Genomic DNA, 23,693 nt, shown 5'->3' with positions numbered 1-23,693 from the left:
AGAAATTTAAATCTTATGCCTTCTTAAAGCTTGTGCTTGAAACTTCTTGGGCATGTCTAAAAGACATAGTGGGCTGTTGGCTTGATAGAGGACTCTTACTATTCATATTGTTAGAGACTTTAAATTTTTGGGGGCACAATGTGCATTAACAACAACAACGTGGAGGTTTGTTTTCCTCTGCTTGTTTCTAAGGGAATGCACAGAAGTCTTGCAGATCTCCAGCTCAGCTGGGGGCCTGGTCCTAGACATGCTTTTTTGGGGCTTTCTTGCTTTTCTGAAAAGCTGAAGGCCCACTTAATTCTTTACCTTGCAAAAAAGGTGCTGTATTTCACAGTGTTGCTTCATCCCCTTTCAGAAAGGCTCAGGGGGTTGCTTTTGCTTCAGCAGAATTTTGGCTGTTGTTGAAATCTCAGAATTTCGTAGGTTGGGTTCCCGAAAGCTGCTGGGGAGCTGTCTGCTGCTGTTTGAGCTCTTACATGAAGTGCATGCTCAAAATAAGTGCATCTGAAGTGGCTTTTTTTAGTATATTGGGAGCTTTTGCTTTGATCACTGTTAAAAAACAGTCCTTTGCTGTGGAGAGCAGTTCATGTTCCATTCCTGCCGCCATTCCCCGTGTTTGTGTAGATGGAACTTTGTGCTTTCATTGACACCATTCCTTCAAGAGGAACGACTTTGCCCTATTTTCTGTTTCCCTTGTTGCTTTAATTGGCGTGACTCATCTGCTCTGAGTCCCTTCCTTGCTTCAGTGTCTGTACACAAATCCAAGTGCTTGTCAGTAAAATCCGTGGACAATGTTGGAGTCACTCCAGTGTTTTGTGCTTTCCCCAGATTCAGCTGGGATGGTCTGTGTGAAGATTCCATTGGGAAAACCACATTGTGAGCAAAAACTGCCTACCCTGCTGGAGCAGTAACCAGCTAAAAGCCTGTTTGGAAGATTCAGGAGGACAAAGAAAACTTCAAATGTCAATAATTAGTGTTTGATTTCTTGGTAGCTGATCCATTAGTTGACCTTCAGCCTGTGGGGACACTGGCTGCAGAGCAAAGGGCGTGATTAGGGCTTGGCCTTGTTCTAGAGATCGCTGGTGATGTTTCCTCTTCACTACAGAGACTGATGAATTCCAAGAAAGGCACAAGAGTAGCTGAGAATCAATCCCATGTTGTGATAGTTCAGTGTTCAAAGCAGGAATGTTGCACCCCGTTCTTAGTGGGGAGGGCTGACAGGGGTTTAGATTCAAGAATGAAATTACTTTCCTATGAACCACTTTAAAGACTTTCTCCTCCTTCTTTCTCAGAACTTGGACAGAGCCAGGAGAATCCTGGGGGACAGAGGGGGGGTGGGGTTTGAGTTTTCCCTGTTGTGTTTGGCCACATCAGCTGGAAGTTAGGCCTGTCCAGAACTAAGGGGCCATTAAATCAAGAGACCAAATCCCCCTCCTACACAGGACAACATTTAAGTAACTTTGTTTTTGAAAGGAAAAATGAGAGAGATTTGAAGTGAATAGATTTGCCAGGGATTTTTGCCCCCCTTCACCATCTATCTGCTCCTTTCTTCTATCTCCTTCCCCCCCCTGTGCTTTGCTCCCTCCTGGGGCTCAGGGCTGGCTGCTGCCTCAGTCCCTGCTCCTCTGGGGCTCAGCTGCCTCTGGAGGTGGATGTTTCTCCACGGTAACCAGTGTGTGTGACTCACCTCGTGCTATGTATGGTTGTTTCCAGCTGCTGATGCTTCCATACACGCTCGGTATCCGAGTCCTTGGGCAGGGTTACCTGCTTTAGGTCTCTGGTAATACCTTGGAAAGATATTGGATACATGGGAGAGGGAAGACTGAGCATTATCTCCTCCTTCCCATGTGTCTGGGTGGTAACAGAACAAGTTCTGCCCTGGGGAAAAGGTGGTGTGGGGAAATCCCTCTGCTGACAGTTGGAACATTTCACCTGCCTGGATCTTAGTCTGGTTACTGTCAAAATCCATCTGGAAATAGAGAAAAAACTGCTGAGAGCTGCCAATACCTGCCAATCCACGGTCCATGGGAGGGGAGTTTTGGTTTTTAGTAGTCAACTGAAATACCGAAAGGCAATTTGTAAAGCAGTTGTGGGTTAAGAGCCTGGGACAAAGTCTTGGACAATTTAAAAATTCAGCCTGAATCTTAAAAAATTTCCTCCTGTACAAGACAAAGCCAACCCTGTTACGCAAGGGCTGGGTTTATTTGGGGCCTTTTTTCCATAGTTCAATAAACACATTCCTCTGTTTTTCCCCTCTCACCCCTTTGTTTCCTTAGCAGTACTGAAGCGCAGTTCCTGCTGTTGGAGAAGCTGTGACCTCAGGAGGGGGCTGAAGGATAAATGTTCACTCGGGAGAAATGGTGTGTAAGAAGAGGCAAGTGTGATCACAGCTCTGAATTTCAAATTAAACACTGCTCCAACTTCAGTGAGTTGAAGGTGTGGCCCCACTCCCCACCCCCTTTTGCACCTGTCACACACTCATTTATCACTCTGCAATTGCTGCCTGTTTGCTCTCGTGGCGGAGCACTCAGTGAAACTCGAGGTGTGTTTTAGGGGCTGTTGCATAAGTTAAAGCAAGTTTTACTCAAGAGGAATGGCTTTTTAGTGTTGCAGGGTTTTTCATGAGCTTGGATTTTGGAACCAAATGCAAGCACTGATTTTTGAAGCCCTGGAGAAAGGCATTGGGTGCCTTCTGTGTGCTACAGCAACCTCAACACAGGGTACTTGGTGCTCTGCGAGTTCAGGAGGAGGTTGGAAACAGGTAAAGAGGCAAGTAAAAATCACACTGGACTGTGCAGAAATCTTTCAGTACCCTGAACACACCAGCAAAGCCCTGCAGAGTCAGCAGTTCATGAGTCAGCCTTCTGTGGTTTTACAAAAAGTTATTTCAGTGCTCTAATTCATTTGGCTGTGCTCCTTTTTGGATGGGAATAAAGGCAGGCTGCTCTCTTGAGCAAGGGACCAGAGTGCTCTGGCATATGGACAGGAAAAAAAGGCTGAAACAACACTTTTGGTTTGAAATTAAGCAGTGCAGCCTTTTAAAACCTGTGCTGCAGCTTAAAAGCTTTATTCGCTAAGATGGGTTGAACTACTGATCTCTTAATTACTCTCTGGTGAACAGAACTGCTTTGTGGTGAAAATTAAACTGATTGCTGCTGGTGTATAAAACATTACTTGCTAATAGTACCTGGGACTGGTGATGGAGCATCCTGGGTGAAAACTTGCAGGAAGGTGATTGTGAGGAGAAAACTTCACTTTTTGCAGCTGCTGACATCATTGCACAGGGTTGTATAAATCAAACTAAACCTTTGCTATCTGGTTGTCTTGACTTCTGTGTTCATCTTCCTCGTCAGATTTCCCCCAACCACATCTGGATTTTTGGACGTTGGGTGGTTGGTAGTTTGTTTTTAGGTTTGGTTTTGTTTTTTAATTATTTATTTCATTAAATCTATAACCTGTTTTCTGGATTGTGCATTTAAACCCGAAAGTGCTGAACTGTCGAAGAGGATTGTGTGCTGTGTACATTGCTAATTGCATGATCGATTGGGCTGAAAGGCTTCAGGCTGGCTCCCAACTGCCTTTATTTTTCAGGAGTTTGAAAAAAAATCACCCCCCCTGCACCCAGCCTAACCATAAATCTTGTGGGAAACCCTTTCTGGCGGCAGTCGGTGCAGGGGTGGGCAGTGACTGCTGCTCTTTTCCTTGTTTTATAAGGAAAAAGGAGGGGCCCTGGAGGAGCCCTGGCTGTGGTGTTTCATTCCACGCTTGACCCACTTTCCAGGCAGCTCTGCTCCTTTCCAGCGCCGTGTTTGTCCCGGGGGAAGAGGAGCACAGCCGGCTGCTGCTGGAGCGGGACCGTGCCCGGGGGAGGGAGGGGAGAGAGAGAGGCTGGGGATGGGTTCTCTCATTGTCTGGTCATGAGTTTATCCAGCTTTAGCTCAGCCATCTCAAAATGTTACAGGACCGTCCCTTTCCCCCTGGAATCTCTTTTAAAAATGCTTTCAATTAGCCTGACTCCTGAAACACACACTCTTTATTCCCATGGACTTTGAAACCTCAAAGCAATTGGGCGTCAGAACCACCAGTGCCAGGCAGCCCCGTAGAGCCAGCACAGCTCCCTCCCCCTCGTGCTGGTATCAAGGATCCATCAAGGATATTCACAATTTTATTGCGTTACCACTTAACGTCGTTCTTAAGGCCACGTACAGCGAGTCTGCGCTTCCCCCGGAGTTCCTGGAATGCTCGGGAGCATCTCCCGGGATGAGCTCCCTCGGAGCGAGCCCCGGCGCCACCGCGCGGCACTGCCCGGGCTGCCCTCCCTGTGCTCGGGCGAGGCTCACACAACCCCTGGCTCCGGGCCTGGCTCCTCCGAACGGCCCAGCTGCTCTCAGGGGATGCCAAAGCCACAGCTGGTACAAAAATCACTGGTTAAAGTGTGTGGAGGTGGAGGGAGGATGAGGTTAGGAAGTAGATGCTGCAAATAGGTTTGAAGTAGGTGTTTCTATTTTTAGTCTTCCCCCCCGCCTTCATCTTTAGTTTTTTAAACTCTCTCGAATCCCTGCGGTTATGTAAGGGGAATGAGAGCGGAGGGAGAGAAGAAATAGAAGCTGAGTATGAAAAAAAGCCTGTTGGTCTTGGCAGTATTTGGTTGTTGGGTTTGGTCAGTCCACTGGTATCTATTGAGAGACCAATGGACTATGAGACCCCACCTGCAGTGCTGGGTCCATCTCTGGGACCCCCAACAGCAGGAGGATGTGGAGCTGCTGGAGCGAGTCCAGAGGAGGCCCCAGAGCTGCTCCCAGGGCTGGAGCCCCTCTGCTCTGCAGCCAGGCTGGGAGAGATGGGGGGCTCACCTGGAGAAGAGGAGGCTCCAGAGAGACCTGAGAGCCCCTTGAAGAGCCTAAAGGGGCTCCAGGAGAGCTGGAGAGGGACTGGGGACAAGGGGCAATGGCATCCCACTGGCAGAGGGCAGGGTTAGATGGGATATTGGGAAGGAATTCTCTGAGGGTGGGCAGGCCCTGGCACAGGTTGCCCAGAGAAGCTGTGGCTGCCCCATCCCTGGCAGTGTCCAAGGCCAGGCTGGACGGAGCTTGGAGCAACCCGGGCTAGTGGAAGGTGTCCCTGCCCGTGGCAGGGGGTGGCACTGGATGGGCTTTAAGATCCCTTCCAACCCCAGCCTTTCTGTGACTGATTCTGTGGCCTGGACTCTCCCAAGTGTGGGGTTCCATGGAACAAAGCTGAGCCCTCTGATTGTCATTAGAGGGTTATTTTGCTCGGAACGATTGAAACCGGGCCACCCCTTTTCGGAACAATGTTGTTCATCTCCTCGCAGCCTTAGCCGAGGATCGTGAGGGGGTTTTTTTGTGCCATCAGCGCTGCCTCAGAGGCGAGGCTGGGCTATCAGCACCGCGGCAGCTGCTCCTGCAGGGCAGATAACGGGAGACATCTGGAGCGCCGGGGGGTTCTCGGTACGATATGTGTGGCACTGGGCCTGTCTGTGCCAGCCTCTCCTGGGGCTGGGCGCTGTTCGTGCCGCTTTGACTTCCCCAGGATTCGAATTCAACACCGAAATCCCCCTAGGATGGAATTCTCTCCTTTGGAAAGCTGCAGAGAGCCGTACCAAGTATAAAGCTCATCAGGAGTATGATTGTGAATTGAATTCACCCACGGCTATGATTAAGCAGGGTTTATTCTGGCCTTTTTGGACAGGAGTAATGCGTGAGGTGCAGGGTAAGCTTTCAGTAAAGGAAACTACTGGTGGATGTTTTTCAGGTCCTTTCAGGAAACCAGCGGTGGACCTCAGCTACCTTAGTGCACTCAGATGCTTCCATTCTTCCTCAAGGGAAATGTGTCAGTGAGACAGAGATAAGATTCCATAAAAAAGAATGGAATAGGCATCACCGATTTGTGATAGATGATGTATTTTATTGCAGTTTGCATCTTAAATGAGAGAGGAATCAGTCAGTGAAAGATTTCCCTTAATAACTTTCAAAAGGCATGAAAAAATCAGCTAAAAAAAAAAAATCCAAGCCCAGAAAAACGTTTTTTTTTTTTTCACTTAATGGGTCAAAACTTAGGGAAAATGTTGGTTTGTTCATTTCAAGAGGGTACAGGGACAATGCTGTTTATATGGAGCGAATGCGGTTCCCAGCACTGGAGATGGGAGTGATTTGAGGGGGGGGGCAAAGAGGTAAACGCGACGAAGGCACAATCACAAACTCTCAGCAGGCGTAGTTCGGAGGCTTCGCACTCTCTGTGATATAAGGTTGTCACTGTGTAAATATTTTCCCTACTTAAAAGGCCCCACCGGGGCGCGGAGCAAGTGCCGCGACAGCACAAGGCGGGCACCTCACGGAGTGAGGCCAGGCTGGAGGGCCACCAAAGAGGCCTCCCTGCTCCAGCAGGGATCACATTGGCATTGTGTCCAGAAGGTTTCATCGCCCACGCTGCCGGAGGGATCCCCGGGCGGGCCGTGAGGGGGATCGGGGCCAGTCGGCCCCGATCCCCCTCACGGCCCGCCCGGGGACCCCCGCGGAGCCGCCGCCTCAGCCCTCACGGAGGCCCCCTACTCCCCGCCCACTGCCTGACAAACCCAGCACCCCCCGCTCCGCTCCCCGCCCTCTCCCCAGCTCCTCTCCCCACTCCACACCCCGCGGGAGGCAGCGCCGGTTTGCGTTTCCACCCCTCCGCCTCTCCCGGCGCCATTCGAAGCGCCCCTTCGGGTCTTTCCTCTCAGGCGCCCGCCGAGGACAGCCCGTCGGTTGCGAGGCGGCGGGTCCTCGCCTTTCTCCCCCGCCCCCCCCGCTATAAAAGGCGCCGCCGCAGTCGGGCCCTGAGCGTCGCCGCCTCCTTCTCCTCACGGTGCGAGCGGAGCTCCCGCCGCCTCCTCCTGTTCACGGTGAGGCCCGAACGAGGCCGGGGGCGCGCCCAGGGGAGCGGGGAGACGCTATGAGGGGGGCGGTAGGAGCGGCCTGTAGCCCGTGGGGTGGTTGCGGGGGCCGCGGCGGGGCGTTGGGTTGCCGCCGGGCCCTGAGGGGGTGAGGGGGTTGAGGAGCTGAGCCCGCCCGCGCTCTGAGGGGATGAAGCTCCCTGTTGGAGCCCTCCGAGGTGTGGGCGGCCCCCGGGGTGTTGGAGCCTCCGGGGATGTGGGCAGAGAGGCCGAGGGAACCCTCCCGGGACCCTCCGGGGTGGCCTCGCCCCAGGGGCGGGTTGGTCTCACCAGGTGACCCTCCGGGATGGGGCTGAGCGCGGCCTCCCGGGATTATCCCTGTAAAGTGGTCGCTGTGGTTCAGGCTGGGCTCTTACCGCCTCTCCCACCACCCCCCCAGCCTGTTCTGCTGCTGTCGAATAAAGCTTTTGGGGCTCGCCTGCTTAGTCACCCAGCGGTGCTGCTGCCCAGGGACCGGCACCTGCCGCAGCTCTGCTGCAGCTGCTGAAAATTATTATTATTTTTTTTTTAATATATATTTTCCAGGCAACTGAGCTCTGTGGTGTAAAAATAACGAAATGTGGGCGAAACCCTGAGTTCTTATCAGTGATGAGGCAGCAGATTAACTTCATGCTCGCTGTCTGAGACCCTCAGCAGTAGCTGCAGGGCTCGTTTAGAAGCAGATCTGGGTGACGCGAGGGTCTCGCTGGCAATCCCCGGGCAGCATCCCCCCCTGGCCGGCTCTGCTGAGCAGGATTATGTAAGCCGGGCTCAGGAGGCTGGGTTTGTTCTGGAGAGCTCCCAGGCAGCCACTGCAAGAACAGATGCATCAAATTTGAAATGTGTGCCCACAGCAATTTTTTTTTTTTTCCCAGAGCATCACCACTCAGACTGCTAACCCAGGATTTTATTTTATTTATTATGCAAGTTTTATTTCTGTGCACACGTGTGTATTTATATATTTGTACCTTTGGAACAATCATGACCGTGCCCCTCCAGAACACCCATCTTAATTAGAAGTAGCACTGTCATATAGGGTTTCACTGCTGTGTAAACATTAACTGGCTGCTCGCTGCCAAGTGGAAATTAAAGCAATGAGGGCTCCAGGCTGGTGTGAGCTGCTTAATAACGTGTGTTGGCCAAGCCTCCCTTGGCCTGGCTTTGCAGCAGCTCCGTCAGGCTCAGCCACACTGATGAGCTTTCAAAAAGGAGTAATACAAGTTTGCTGCAAGCGGCCCAGCTAATTCAGTGTTGGTAGCTCAGGTACTGCTGCCAGGAACTGGTGTGCAAGGCTCGTAAGTTTGGTGGGGGAAGAACACTGGGAAACTGAGATTGATTTGAAATTCTTTGTTCCCAGAGCTGTTGGGTGCCTTGCAGGCTGTACAAACACACGCTTCAGTGATCTTGGAGCAGGTAACTCCAGGGAAAAAATGAAACAGTTGCACTGGTTTGCTGCTAACAAAGTAAAGGAGCTTACAACACATCCTACTAGCTGGTTAAGAACCAACTTATGGAATTTATAGGGGCAGACAGTCGTGTTTATTGTGTCCCTCAGCTGGTTCCAGTGCAGTGCCCTGGCTGCTGTGTCATGTGCTTTACTTCTGAGTTTGAGTTGTTAAACATCCAGAAAGATGTTTCCCTGTAGAATTAGTGTTTCTGCTGATGGCATCTTTGAAGCCTGCTCCTTTTTGTTGTAGGGATGATCACAGTTTGTCTGAGAAACTTTGTTAAAGTGCATGGTCACGTCAGGTACTAACGAAGTGCTGATCTAACTTCCTGCTTTGCAAGAGCAGCAGTGAGTGCTGAAACCTTCCTCCTAGGGGTGTATTGCTTTTTAATCTCTTGAGAAAACCAAACACTGTTCTGAAGGAAAGCCTTTGATCCTGAGTAACCTGGTTTGTTTAACTCTGTTTGGAGCAGGGGAGGCTGGACTAGGTTGTCTGGAGTAATTCCTTCCACCCTCAGTGTTGTCATTCTGTTCCAGAGGCTATCATTTGAAACTGCTTTTGAGATCTGACAGCACTTGAGCAAAGCGAGTAGCAGTTGTTTGGATTTGGAGATAAGTAGTGTTTGGCAAGTGTTGAAAATTAATTCAAGAGAAAATAGCTCCAGTGTTGCACTGTAAAAAAAAATAAAAAATACAAGCACTATTGACTGATGCATTCTATGTATTTTATGCTTTCACGTTAAGAAAAAAGCTCTTAAATTAGGCTTTGATCAGTCCTTGTTTCTTAATCGTGAGGATTAATGAGTTTAGGGCTGTTGATTCAAGCAGTGAATAATCCGAGTGTGCTCCAAGTGGCACCAGGCTCTGCTGTTGGGAAGGAGCAATAGACACAGTAGAGGTGATGGACATCTTTGGGTCAGCTAAACTTGTAACATCTGCTGAGTGTTGAGTGGAAATAACTGTCAAGTTCTCTTGCAGATGCCTTCAATTAAACTGCAGAGTTCAGATGGAGAGATCTTCGAAGTTGATGTTGAAATTGCAAAACAGTCTGTGACCATAAAGACTATGCTGGAAGGTAAGGGTGAGACCTGGGGGTCACAGGGTGTTCAAGGAGGGCTCTCGAGCAGGGACTGTGACAGAGCAGACAAACTGGCACTGTGCTGGAAAAGGATTCCCAGCCCTCTGGAACAGCTCGGTGTGTCCTGCCAGAACAGCTGGAACAGCGGCTGCTGGAGCTGAAGCTGTTTTGGGTGCATGTGCTCTTGCAAAAAGCTCTTGTTAAAAACACTTACAGGGATGCCAGTGAAATATAAGCACCCCAGTGCCCTGCCTACGGTTTTGTGAAACCTAAGCAAACAGAACATTAATAACATTAACAATTTCGGTTTATTTAATCACCCAAACCAATCTCAGAATGTAAATATCACTTAAAGGGAGTGGGAGATCATAAATAATGCAATAAAGAGCTGAAGTGAAACCTATATTGTGAGCTGGTGGATACAGTTAGATTATTTGGGGTAAATACTTAGTTCTGATCTCCTGCTGACATAAATTTGAAACAAAAGAACTCGTGGCGGGGGAGGGGAAATGTGCCAGATGGCTGAGATACAGAGCAAACTGTGTCTAATCCCTCCAGTGCAAATCCTCATTGTTTACTGGGGGTTTTTTTCAAGTTTTTTGATGTATTCCTGAATTAACTGAGGAAAAAAATATTTCTGTAGATGTAGTTAAAATGATGTTTGGTTGTGACACCTTATAAGAACAGGGTTGAGATACATCAAGCACTGAACTCTTCCGCTCTGAATTAAGGAGGTTGGTTATTTCAAACAAAAAGTTGTGTTAATATCCCACTGGTAACAACAACTGACTTGTCTAAATACAGAAACAATACGTGTTTTTTTTATAATGTTCAAATTTGATCAGTGACAATGATCATATGGTCTTAAAAATGAAGTTCCTTGGTGATGTAGAACTGGCTCATCTGTGCATGTAATGAGTGAAGGTCTGTGTAGTTCATTACATAATTAATTACAAGATGGCTTTGACAGCCAGGGTGTTATCCAACTGTTGGCATTTGGATAATAAAAAAGCATATTCTCTAACCAGAGGGATAATGTGCTATTTGTTCTGTGTATCAAGTCCAAACTTTAATTATGTTTTTCTCTCAATTTTTACGTTGATTCCTTAATTATAGCAGGAGGGTAGAGTGACAAACTTTATCCAGAACTGCCTGGAGCATGCTGACAAGCTTTTAAAACAAGGAGTCTCAGGAGTGTGCTGTAGAAATGCTTTTTTGATGAAAGGGTTGGTGCTGCTGTGTTATCATTTGAGCTGGGAAGGATCAGTACAAGGCTGCAGAGCCAGAGAATGGCATCTCTGTGGCTCCAGTATTTACTGCTCATACAGAGCTCAAGGCTCTGTCTTTGTCACAGTAGACCTGAATTCTTATTTAATGATCACTGGAATGGGAGCTCTCACTTGGAGCTTGTGGATTGACCCATGTAAATGGTAAAAATGTGTAAATATTTGTCAGTCTGTTGAACATCCCCAATTCCCAGATCACTGAACTAGCAAGTTCTGCTCTAACAAGTACCTGACTGTCTATAGGTGATGGTTTGTTGGTGCTCTGTGTGATGAGGCAGCTTTATTGGCCACTTGGCCTAATCTTGGTGTAGCCTGGGATGTATAATGCAACCAGAGCTCCACAAAGCTTTCTAAAAGCTCCTGACTTCACACTTTGGAGATCCTTTGCTGCCAGTCATTCAGCCTCAGTGCTGTGAAAACAGTGGAGAATTGGGGAAGCATCCCAGTGGTCTTGTCTGCCAATTGCTTAGTCATCTTTCCATTTTTAGATTTGGGAATGGATGATGAAGGTGATGATGACCCAGTCCCTCTTCCAAATGTGAATGCAGCTATCTTAAAAAAGGTAAGATGCTGGAAGTGGTTGTGCTGTATGGCAGCAGTGAAAGGTGAACTTCATCTTGGGAGTTTGGTATTGTGAACCGTGGGATAAAAAACGCTTTTCATGTGCTGGCTACAAGCTTAACCTAATCCAGGTGCATGAACATGGGATCTGGGCTATTTGGGAAGTGGGGGGAGGCTGGCAGGAGGACACAGGGGTGACCTGGAACAGCAGCTGGAGGCCAGATGGGCTTCCTGAGGTGCTGGGGAGGTGCTGGACATGTGAGCACACAGGCATTTCATGCTGTTAAAGCCCTGATTTGAAGTGGATTCTGTGCACTGAGGTGGCTGTTCTGTAGATGCAGGTGTTCAGAGAGGGGGTTGAGGCCAGGCAGTGGCAGTGACGGCGCTTAAGGGACATTTGTGCACTTGGTGGCATTAAATTCACTCCCAGGCCATGGTGACTGAGTCACGTGGGAGAAGTGTGGTAGTGTGGGTTTGGCTAAGATGCTTCTTGCTCTGAAATGGAAAGTGTGGGGCCAAAATAAGCACTGGACTCTTGTGCCTGTTTTGGGGTAAATTGGGGATCAGTTGTTCTACAGTAAAAATATTGTTGGTTTGACCATGTTCATACAGGATTCTAACAGTAATCTAGAAAAAAAATGTACATTTCTTCCTAAATGAAGTTAAGTTATAGTTGGGGCCTAGTGGGAGAGCCACTTGGATAAAACTCTAATATCAAAACTCTAATATCAAAAATCAGGTGATTCAGTGGTGCACCCATCACAAGGATGATCCACCTCCTCCTGAGGATGATGAGAACAAAGAAAAAAGAACAGATGACATCCCTGTGTGGGATCAAGAGTTTCTGAAAGTAGACCAAGGAACCCTCTTTGAACTTATCCTGGTGAGTGTGTTCAGAGAGTGCAAAGGCTGTGCCTGTGAAGTGAGCTCTGTTAGTGCACTTGAGAAACAGCCTTTGTGCTTCCTTGGGAGGGGGATGTGGGGAGGGCAGGTGGTTCTGGCAACTCCTGGCTGGCATTGCTGAGGATGTTAGAATGCTTCTTAGTGTAATGCTGCCATTAATTATACTCATCAGTCAATCAATTTGATGAATATTGCTGTCTTTTATTCTTGTGGCTCTTGAGTCTGAGCTGATGGGGGCTTATTTCTAGTAATGGAGTTCTGGAGATCTGCACACAAGTTAAAATACAGCTTTGACTTCAAATTTGTACCTTGTATGGTCCTGTGAGCCCACATTGCCTGCCTTGGCTGGTTACCAGGACTGCAGCACTGAAGATGTTGGATGTTTGCAGACTCCTCAAAGCCCTCTGCAAAAGGAGCAGCAGGAGTGTGTCTTTTTCATGGTACAGATGACTTTCCCCTTCATTTGGCAAACAAGCTGTAGGTACTGTCACTGGAAGGTTCCAGCTAGAAGCTTCTCCAAGTGCAGATGATCTGTTTGCAGTTACAGTGTTCTACAGTTTCACTGTAAGCATGATTTTGGTAGGACATCTGCAGAGGCAGAATATTGATATGGAGGCTTTAAATTTGGAAACTCTTCTACAGGCTGCGAATTACTTGGACATCAAAGGTTTGCTTGATGTCACGTGCAAGACAGTTGCAAACATGATCAAGGGGAAAACTCCAGAAGAAATTCGCAAGACATTCAATATTAAGAATGACTTCACTGAAGAGGAAGAAGCACAGGTACTTGATCTGGGTTTAATTACAATTTGGCTGGCTTTTGGGGCTGGATTACTGTGTGGTGCTTCAGAATTTAATCTAATGCAACTGACTTGTTAATAAATATAAACTAATGCATAAAATCCTCATAACTGGGTTGCTACTGGTAGAAAACGTTTTGGTATCTGCAGCACTTGCAGCCCATTGCTTGGAAAGGTCAAAAGAGAGCACATTAATTTTTCTAGCTCCAACACATGTCTGGTAAGACAGTGTGTAGGATTATTTGTGGCAGTCCCAGTTTGCTGTTCGGGAGCTGTAGTAGGAGTGCTGAAGATACACTGCTGTGTGTGGCTGAAAAGGTAAGATGTTTGGGTTCTCTGATGAACTCACTGGTCTTAAAACTTGAACAGCAACCAACTGCAAAATGGCAGAGCTGGGAAAGAGCAGAACAAGATGCCTTGGTTAAACACACAGGCAGGGACTGGACACTGGGATTTGTCTTCAGTGCCGTGTCATGAAATGAGCAACTTGGACTTTAAGTAATCCGCTTGCTTTACTTGGTGGAAAATTTCCCAGTTTTGCTCAAATCTGGGCATGAGAAATAAGTTTCTTGGCTTATATATTGATGAAAAGGTCAGTTTGGAAGACTGCCTTTTTCTAATTGCAAACCCTGCACGAAGAGTTAAAGCTGCTCCAGGTTGATGCCTCCCTGCAGGAAATAATGCTGGATAACTTATGGGAATTTCCAGCAGTGTATTAACAGTGAAACTCTTCTTTCAGGTACGTAAAGAGAACCAGTGGTGTGAAGAGAAGTGAAGTATTTGTGCCTGACACTCGAACACTGTAAGGATTGTTCCAAATACTAGTTGCACTGCCCTGTTCATAATTGTTAATATTAGACAAATGCAGCAGCAAATGAAGTTGTGTTAGCAGGATATTGTTCCCTTTGCATGTGTAGTGGTTTTTTGAGTACAAATCTAAATCTTCTGAGTTTTTACTAGTGTAATTGGATGTCTTTTTACTTTGCAAAGAATAAAATTAAGTGTGGATTCTGTATGGGAAGTAGCACTTAAGGTTATCATTTTCATTACACTTTTAAACCATTCAAGTCCAGTTACAGTGCTGAGGATTGACTCTGTTGTAAATAAAAACATCAGTGACTTCTTCCTCAAGAAGAGCAAAACACTTGTATTTACAGGGTATTGATAGTTTCAGAAAGAAAAACAAACTTGAGTGTGTCTTGGGGAACTAGGTAATGTAAAAAAAAAGTTACTGGATTTCTTCCAAAAACATTGTGGAAAAAAATTAGTGTTACTTAAAGCTATATAATTTTCAAGATGGTTCTTGTCCTGCATTCAAAAAAAAAAAAAAAATTAAATATTTGACCACTTGCTTGTCCTGTTAGTCTTGCCTTATAGACTAGTGAAAATGTGATCTAGAACTAAGCAAGCTCCTGACAGCTAAATTGAAATACTTCAGCCATGTCTTGAAGACCTGCCTCTAGCTGGTAGCAAATAAAGTGTGTTGCTTTATGCACAGGATGGGTGTGTTTTTATACATGTTACTGTTAAAAGTGGAACCCAGATTTGACCAAAAATGACTGACATTACCAAAGTTAATATTATTGACCTGTGCATGCCATTAGTGGCTGGTTTTTAGGCAGTTTTAAAGAACCCTTGTGATGTAGCTCTTGAAAACATGGTTTCATGTGTCCACGGGAAATCTTCTGCCTCTGTATGTGATACTTCAGCTTGTAGAGACTTAATTATTTCATACAAAGCTAATGCAATATCAAGCTTAACTTCTTTGGACAAAGCCACTTGCAACTAGTTAAACAGTAACTGGTTTTCTGATTTTTAATTTTTTTTTTTTTTTTTTTTACTGTTCCCTTATAGGGAGTAGGGGATGGTTGTGTGGTAGATCTTTGAGGTGTGCTCTTAGCTTGTATTGCATTCCATTCTCTGTATAAACCTTAGAGTAGAATGAACCTTAATAAACATACTTATCTCACTTTAAATATCGGTGTTTCACTTCTGGATTAATAAAGGGCTTTTAAACTTTCCTTTGCAAATGGTTCTAGTTATTTGGAACTAGGCAATCTTGCTGTCACTTATTTCTGAGTGTACAAATAACAGCACTGAGGCAGGGGGTAATTGGAATAAAGCAGATGCCAAGATTTTGTTAAATGACTAATGCAGGACAGTGGGCAACTTTCAGATGAAATTGGGTGATGGTTAAACATCCAGGTGGATGTTTTTTGATGCTTGCTAACTTTTAGGTAGTCCTTGATATGTAACCGTTCTGAAAGCATGAATAACTTTCTCTAAAGGAGCGTTCAAACCCAAGCTTTGGCTGCAGCTGCTGCTCACATCTGCTCACTGCTGAGGTGCTGGGCCTGCCTTTGTGCTGCTGTGTGTTGCATGGGTGTCTTAGATATTGTCAGTGGGCAGAAAATACTCCACTGCTGCTCCTGGACATGCTGAAGCCTTTCCAGCAGCCAGCGTTGCAAACAATGCACCTCAGTTTAAAAGTGCTCCCGGAGAAAAACGTGATGCTTCTGCAGCTGCAGTTGTTGAATATTCAGTTTGTCCTGGATTCCTGTAAGAAGCAAATCCATCTGTGTGTGTAGTGTTCCAGAATATTCCAGCTCACCCTCAGAGTGCTGTGTGGCTCATGCAGAAGCCTGTACTGTGATTGTGTTTGGTAGGAACCTGTATAAATTCCTGCAGGTGCTCGTCATGAGACTCTGTGTGTGTGTGTGTGTCAGCAGCCACCGCCTTGCACGAGGGCCTCAGGTGCTGCAGGACAAGGACGAGGCAGTTTTGTTCCTCCTTGTGTGGCCTGTCCTTTGTTTGCCATGCCATGAGCACACCTGGGTAAGGCCTGGCAGTGGTTGGAGCCCCTGTCCTGCAGCCCAGCCCGTGCTGGGCCAGCGCTGAAGCTCCGGGCTGTGACACGGGGCTGGTGATGACCCCGGGGCAGCTGTGGAGCTGCAGGCTAGGGCTGCTCTGTGCTCAGGGCACGATGCAGCTTGGACATATTTTTTAATACTCTTAGTAGGTAGTCAGGATTCCTTCCTGGTTATTTTCACTCATTGAAATTCCCCTGTGGTAGTGATTCAGGCTTCAGCCAGATTCACAGTCTGAATGGCAGCAGGAGAACTTTGGGGTTTTTTAAATCTCTGTTGTCTCACCCACTCCAGTGACATTATGCTGTGCTGTAGAGAAGGACACTGCTGAGACAGCTTGGGCTGCCATGTGTTTCCAGCTCAGCCTGTTCCCTGCCTGCTGCTCCAGCAGACACGGGGAACTCTGACATTCCAGACAGGGGGACACACTGATTGCCCACTGTTAAACTTTCTGTTGCTGTTGTTAACTTGCATGGTGCTTCCTTAACTTTATTTTCTCTTCTAAGTCATGGCATGCTGAGGGATCAGGCTCCTCCTGGCTGAAGGGATTACGTGTGGGGACAGGGAGAGGGGGAAGGCTGGCTGCATCAAGAGGGATTGTAGAAGAAGGTGTATTTCTTCTTACTCTTGCTTTACTACTTCAGTCTTACCCTTTGAAGACAACTGGCAGTTACTCTAAAAACTATTCATACATGCAAATGTTGAAGGGGGAAAAAAAGCAAGCAGGAATCCTCTTGAATGCTAAGAAATAGTTGAGAGTTGGATAGGATTATAATTTCCAGTGGCCTCTTTTGAACAGCCAGTCTGGCAATTACTTTTATTTATAAAGCTATAAACATATTTTGAACATAAAAGCCAAAAAATACAAACTCAGTGAAGTAAAAAAATTACAACAAATGATGGATAGTCATTGGACAAATGAAAGTACAGCTGCAAAACATTTATCCCTGCTACATACATACAGTGGTTTTACTTGGTTTAATGAAGTGGTACTTCCATGACTTCTACATTCAAACTGATTTCAGGAATTCAAATGTGTATTTCAGGAAGAGTTAAAATTGCTGTAAAATAACTAAAAAAAAAAAAATAATTCTCGTTGAGATAAAAATGTAAGGGCAAAGTTTTCCTTCTATTAAAAAAGAATATTAACACAAAATGGCGACACTTCATAGAGCAGTTCTAAAGACACTTTTTTTGGTATTAATAAGAGTAGCTTTGTTTTGGCATCAGTTATCAGCTGCGGGGCAAGGAGCAGTTGTGCTGTTTTGTCTTGGAAAAGGGGCAGCTTAAAGATATCTCTTCTGTGTTTTGGAATAAAAATCGGTAAATTTTCTGTGAAGTGATTAGAGCACATCCCAAGGGGGTGTTGTTTCTCCCGAGGGTCAGTCTGGCTATAACCTGTATGTAGGGAGAAGCACGGGCAGGCCGGGGCAGAGATGGGTGCGAGTGCTCCAGCTCTGGAAATGCTGCTGTGCCACCAGGGCACGAGGAGGGAATCCTGGACAGGGCACTGGCACTTCAGGAGGAGGTTTTACAGCAATTGGTTGAAATAACGATGATGAGAGGAGGCTGTAGTGCAGATGGTCAGGGCAGGGACCACAACACTGAGGGGGGACCAGAGGAACCTTGAAACAATGGGAGAAAGGCCCCGAGTGTGAAATGAGTGAGGGCTGCTCTGGGTGCTCGCACTGCCTCCTCCTCAGCCACGTTCATACTGGTCAGGGCCTTCCCCTCAGCTTCCCCTGCTCTTAACCCACACACATCTGCGTTTTGCTTTGCTGCTGTCCCACCGTCCATCCCAGCACGCAGTGCCAGTCGGGTGTTGAGTTACACCAGCTGTGCACTTGGGGGGGTACACCCGGCCAGGGCGCTGGGCTGGCATCTCTGCTGTCCCCAGTGGGTGACACTTGGACAGCACCTTGCAGCAGAGGCTCTCACAGCAGCAGATGCTGACCTGAGACATGGCAATTTCTTAAACAACATTTCTTTTTGTTTTTTGTTTTGTTTTGTTTTGTTTTTAAATCAAGTGACTGGAGAGGCCATGCCAGATGTGCAAGAGTCTGCTGAGTTCCTCTGTTCAGCACTGGAACATGCTGTTGGCTAAGCTTGCTAAAATAAGTTAAAACAAGCAGATTGCATATTGATCTAGTGCTGTGTAATTAACCCCGTGAGTGCAGTCAGTACAGGTGGCATTGGGTCAGGAAATGCTACTTCTCCGAGGGTTAAAATGGGTCAGACTTTTAAATGACTCTTTGCAAACTTGTCAGGTTTGTGCACGTAGCTTTCAGTCAGTGCTTCTGAAGTTACATTTACACAGGAGAGGAATAAAGCAATAGGTTTAGATCTTCTAAGCTAAAACCAGAAATAAAAACATCTACACTGCTATAAGCAAAACTACCTAAATAAAGGGAATAAACTCAAAGCTGCTCTACAGACTAATCAGGTTTGGCTTTTCTTAAATTTTTTTTTTATTTATTTTTTTAAATTTTAAATCTTTGAGGCATAAACTTGTTTAAAAAGTTATGTTTAGTCCAATGTAAAAAATTAGGGTTTGTGTTTTTGCGTCAAGAAAAAAAATATAAAAATATTTTGTACATTATAAAGGTTCATCTTAAATTTCTCGCAGTTCTACAATAATATTACTACATAATTTGTATTCAGTACTCCAGAACCTATCTATCAAATAGGAAAAAAATAGACCCCCTCTCCCTCTGTGTGGTGTCATTTTTCTCTTCAGCAGTCTGGAATATTTCTTTTCAAGCAGGAGGAAAATTGCACTGGACTAGATTGTGATCTCTGTGAGAAGTCTGTCAACCTGAAGTAAATCCAGAACTTGGAATTATTTGGGATTTACACCAGTTCAGGGAGATCATAATCCGTCCACAGTGTTTTATGTTTGTCAAACTCAAAGTATAAATACAACACCAGAAACCGGTAAACGCTTTCAGGCTGGAGAGAACAAATCAACATTTCGCGTTGGCAAGGGGGTGGTGGGGGGAGAGTCAGAAAAAGCCAGAATAAGGTGTTTTAAAAAGTTACACACTGAATCATGAGGAACAGGGTTCTGATCTCACCAGGGCACGGCCAGAGGGACGCCTGCAGCCCAGAGCAGGGCAGTGCTGCTCTGCTGGGGCTGGCAGAGCTGAGCTGGGGCAGAGCTGAGCTGGGGCAGAGCTCACACCTCTCCCCAGGGCCTCTGCTCAGGGCCTTGCCCACGGCCCACCCTGCCAGGGCTGCTGGCTCCCTGCCTGCCCCTGCCAGGGCACAGCCAGGGCAAGGCCCACAGAAGCAACACAGGCATTTCTGAGGCTTTGCCCACCTCGCTGGTGGGATTTCTGACCGTCCTCACCTGCAGAGGACAATCCCTAACAGCCAGGGAGACCCTGCACCTGCCCGGTGCCCCAGTGACCATCAGCCCTTCCTGGGCTCAGTCCACGCTCCTTCACTGGCTGGTGCTGCACAGACACATCTGTAAACACCTTCCTGTTCTCAAACAAGACGTGTACAAAATTCACCTGGCTGGTTGGAGCATTTCATTTCTCTGTGACCCGCTCAGATCCGAGCGCTGGCACCGCTACGGTTACGTTTCAGACATGAGGGCTTTTAGAAAAACACTCCTATTCCAGCTTTTCCAGCTCCACGGTGGAACGGCTGTGGGAGATCTGTGAGTGACTACACTTTCAAGCAGCTCAGAGGGCAGGGGGTGGAAGCCAGGGTTAGACGGACAGCACCTACCACCTACAGCAGCAAGCTGGGGACTGGGCTCTGCTCTCCGCCACGCGGGGAGATAATGCAGTAAAAAAACCAAAACAAAACCCAAAACAAAACAAAAAAAAGCAGCACAGGGCAGGGACAAAAGGCTTGTTTACTCATCAGCACTTTAAATTTTGGCAAGTACTTATTTTTGATTTTTTTTTTTTTTTTTTGGAAATTGCTTTTCTACCTTTATCACCCATCCCCTCCAAAAAAAACAAAACCAAAAACAAAAACCAAACCAACCCCAACCGGAGGGGTTTCCCATCCATCATCCTGGAGTCATCCCGCTGCGTGTGTGACGGTGTGCTGGGGGTCGGGCGGGTGCCCGGTCCCCGTTCGGGTGGGCACTATGTGCCCGCGGGGGCGCGGCTGTGCGCGGGGGACGCGGCCGCGGAGCGCCGGGAGCCGGGCCTGGAGGAGCTGGGTCTGGAGGGGCCGGGTTTGGAAGGGCCGGGGCCGGAGGGGCCGGAGTCGGGCGGGAGCTGCGCGGACACCGGGCGGGGGTCGGGCTGGTGGCGGAGCGCGGGGTCGGCGGGGGCTGCGAGCTGCTCTGACGGGAAGGCGGAGGGGAGGCATCGGAGTGCGTCCGGAGGGGATGGAGGCGAGTCTATAGCACTTCCATCGGAAGAAACTGGGCTGGCACAGCGTCCTTCTCCTTGTAGGTACCGAATGCACTTCTTTTTCCTCCTGGAACAGCGCGCAGAGAGGGCTCGGTCAGTGACGGGGGGGAGGCGGCACCGGCAGCTGCAGCGCTGCGGGGACACCGCCAGAGGGCGCCGGCAGAGATCCAAGGGGAAGGGAAAGGGTTCCAAAAAAAAGGGATTCGAAGGGAGGAGGGACCGAGGGAAAGGGTTCGCAGGGAGAGGGTTCGAAGGAAAAGGGGTTCAAAGGGAAAAGGGTTTGGCCCACAGCATGGGGAGAGGAGAAGGAGTAATGAAAGCAGGAGCAAAAATAATAATAAAAAAAAGTAATAAAAATGAAAACAGAAAAAAAGAGAGAAATAATAACCCCCAAAATAATAATAAAATTAAAACTGTAAAATGAAAATAATAAAAGCGGAGCAATATAAAATAATAAGAATATAAATAATAATAATAATACTAAACATGATAAAAATAATAACCCCCCCAAACAATAATTAAAATCAACCCAGGAGGTCACTCCACACCAGCCACCGCCCTGGCTCCTCAGATTCTGGGAGGCTGTGTGGGGTGATCATCTCACGAGTTCAGGACCCCTCGGGGTCACCCTCCCCACAGAGCCCACCAGGGCCCACGGGACACACGTGTGCTGGTGTCACGGGACAGTCACACCGCTGTGGTCAGCAGTGCTGGCTGGGACACTGCTGGGACACTGCCCCTCACACCAGTCCTGGCTTTTCCCATCCCAAAATCTGAAGGTTCCAAGAGCCCATTTCCCAGCACTTTCCTAGACCTGTGCACAGAATCATCTACTCAGAACCACAGACTGGTTTGGGTTGGAAGGGACCTTAAAGCTCATCCTGTTTTAACCCCGTGCCATGGGCAGGGACACTTTCCACTAGACCAGGTTGCTCCAAGCCTTGTCCAACCTGGTCTGAGCTCTCAGCTCTTCTTTTGGCAGCAGGAGCCCCTGCTCTCAGCTATTTGTGCAACATATTTCCCATCTCCAAGAACAACTCAGTGATGCAGCTGAGTGCAAAGTGCTCAACAGAGATCAGGAAGAGGGAAGGAATTGGCCTGGGACTGGCTGGAGATGGTTGAAGGTTGTCTGAGGTGTCGCTGTGGATGCTGGAGCAGTCCAGGTACAAAATGACAGTACACAGACACCAACTGGGGAGACAGATTTGGCAGCAGGACCAGCCTCCCCTCATCCCTCCTGGAGAAGACACTCAGGTTTCCCACTTGTTTGGATGTCATGATTTGGGGGTCTCAAAAATACCAGTCACTCCCCACTTTTGCTGTAGCTGGTTTGGCACACGATTCCTCCAGATCCCTGGACAGTTCTGTTCAGTATTTACCCTGAACTCCAGGTGTCATCTCATGCACCTGATTGTTTTAACTGCCCCTGGCTGTCCAGAGTCAGTCAGTCCCTCCCACTGTTTTGTTTTTACACACTCTGTTGAGCTGCTTTTCCTTCTCTCCATGTGACAGATCCCTCAAGTCACTTGCTGTGGGTCCTTGAGCACCTCAAACAGAAGAGCCCTTAACAGTAGCAAGGGGACAATTCCTCTGCTGGAGATGGCATTAATGACTTCACTGCTAAAACAGGTGGAGGAACAGCTTCCTCCCACCCAGCTCCCTGCCTCGGCTGCCTCATTTGAGGAAAACAGATGAAATGAGACCTCGCTAATGCGGGCACACACCTTTCTTTGATCTTCCTAATGAAAAACCAGACAGGGTGAGAAGGTGCATTAGCAAGGCCGGTATGAAACACGACCTGCACTGGATGTGAACAGGAGCAGTGCTGTCACTGCTGTCACTGCTGTCAGTGCCACCGTCAGCCGTGCTGACCCAGCTGATGCGACAGAAAACACGACAGGAGAGGTTTCACAGGGTGAAAGCTCCAAAGCAGCAACGTGAGTCTTAACCAGGTAACCTCTCCTGTGGATGGAAATCCTCCTGGGAAGTTGTTCTCTGCAGGTGACCAGAGCAGGCAGCACAGGAGTGTTAGTGCAGGAATTGCAGAGCAGCTCTGGCTGACCAGGGTTTGGTTACACAGGGGACACGGGAAGAGCATGCCAAGGTCTCTGAGCACTCCAGCAGCCTGTGTTAATTGGGAAGCCGTGCAGAGGAGAAGCTGAATTCAGAGTTGGAGTGGAGGCAGAACAAAGGTGGAAGAACTGCCCACAGAGGCACAGGGCACCCAACCCGGCTGTGGGAGGGATGGGGCCTCCAACAGCCCCCTCTGGACACTCAGGTATTACTGACACACTAAGGGAGCTCTGTCCAGATTCTTAGTCATTAAAAAACGGTGCTTGGTGACACCACCTGGGGTGTAAAAGGTGAACAGGGAGCTCTTGTGGCACCCCAAGGTGCAGGAGGGGAGCTCAGCTGGGGCTCAGCCACAGGGACCAGAGCTCGGGGTGCAGCAAGTCTGGGCCACATTTGGGTGCACTGAATGATTTTAATCACTTCAAGCTGCAGTAATCAAGCAATACTTTACTTCCCCGCTTCTCCTACAGTCCTTAACACATTGCTGTGAAAATGTGCTCGAATCACAGACCTCTGTCCGGGCTGGGGCCTCCCTGTGCCCCAGTGCCCAGGCCCAGAAGCCCCCATGGAGCTTTTTCTGCCTGGCTGCCTTTGCAGCCCCCCTGAGCCAGGCAGCACTTGGTTGATGCACTGAATTTTCCTATCTCCTGGCCATGTCCCTTCCCTGGAAGCCTGAGGGGCAGGGCACTGCACTGCTTTGCTGCTCGAGGCTGTCCCACCCCACCCGTGGTGGGTGCTGTGAAATTTAAGGGTCAGGAAGAGCTGGATCCTGAAATACATGGTTAGCCCAGTATAAATGGGAAAAAGAAACTCACTAACTCCTCACTGCTGGCCCTAGGGTGCTGTTTATGTGATTGGAAATCGCTAACAGGGGGGGAAAAAAGCCTCACAGCAGGGTCACAGAGGTCTCCACCCTGGAAATCAGCTTTTAAGACCAGGGAATTCCATCAGCTGAGGAATATGTACGGCGGCGTTACACCAACCCTGCCCCGGGGTGTGAGAAACCCAGCGTGCAGCCTGACCCTCCAGCTCGGGCAGCAGCTCCGGGGGATGCCCGGGGCACCCCCATCCCCGCGGGCACCGGGAGGGCACTGCAGCTGCTCCCGCTGTCCCCGCAGCGCCCCAGCAGCGAGGAGATGCCAATACACACCTGCACGGGCCGCACCAGTCCGTTTGTTGGTTGAGGCCAAAGCGAGCTCTGCATTTCTTAGGAGAGGCAGGATCTGAACACAGAAGCATGCGCGGCGAGAGTGGGCAAGGCAGAGGCACAAAGAGGAGGAGGAGCAGGAGGAAGAAAAGAGGCAACATCATTTTAGCCACTTGAACACACGACTACAATCCCAATTTTTTTTTTTTTTTTTTTTTTTCCTGCTG

General features: G+C 48.1%; 2 protein-coding genes across 4 annotated transcripts in view; one reads left to right on the top strand and one right to left on the bottom strand.

Moving 5' to 3' along the window:
* The first annotated feature begins 6,756 nt into the window (after window positions 1–6,756).
* SKP1 (S-phase kinase associated protein 1) lies at window positions 6,757–15,024 on the top strand. 2 transcript variants are annotated; one of them, XM_027896489.1, is made up of 7 exons: window positions 6,816–6,890; window positions 8,908–8,960; window positions 9,354–9,450; window positions 11,228–11,301; window positions 12,040–12,183; window positions 12,846–12,986; window positions 13,743–15,024. In XM_027896489.1, exons 3-7 carry the CDS (start codon window positions 9,354–9,356, stop codon window positions 13,776–13,778), a joined length of 492 nt encoding a protein of 163 aa, XP_027752290.1. In that variant the 5' UTR covers window positions 6,816–6,890; window positions 8,908–8,960; the 3' UTR covers window positions 13,779–15,024. The 2 variants fall into 2 exon arrangements, with proteins under 2 accessions (XP_027752289.1, XP_027752290.1); XM_027896488.1 differs by lacking the exon at window positions 8,908–8,960 and having other exon boundaries at window positions 6,757–6,898.
* Window positions 15,025–20,116: 5,092 nt separating this feature from the next.
* The window catches only part of TCF7 (transcription factor 7), a 63,304-nt gene continuing 59,727 nt past the window's right edge, over window positions 20,117–23,693 (bottom strand). Inside the window, exon 11 of one of the 2 annotated variants that reach the window (XM_027896484.1) lies at window positions 20,117–20,313. In XM_027896484.1, the coding sequence (XP_027752285.1) occupies window positions 20,234–20,313 (80 nt within the window). In that variant the 3' untranslated portion in view covers window positions 20,117–20,233. The remainder of the gene's footprint in view (window positions 20,314–23,693) is intronic. The other variant, XM_027896485.1, reaches the window with a different exon arrangement.

Source organism: Empidonax traillii, unplaced genomic scaffold (assembly GCF_003031625.1).
Source record: "Empidonax traillii isolate 1590-97213 ecotype Southwest subspecies unplaced genomic scaffold, ASM303162v1 scaffold499:size456302, whole genome shotgun sequence".
Classification (NCBI taxonomy): Eukaryota; Metazoa; Chordata; class Aves; order Passeriformes; family Tyrannidae; genus Empidonax; species Empidonax traillii.
The sequence above is the reverse complement of the archived record's forward strand: the minus strand, read 5'-3'. Positions and strand labels throughout refer to the sequence as shown.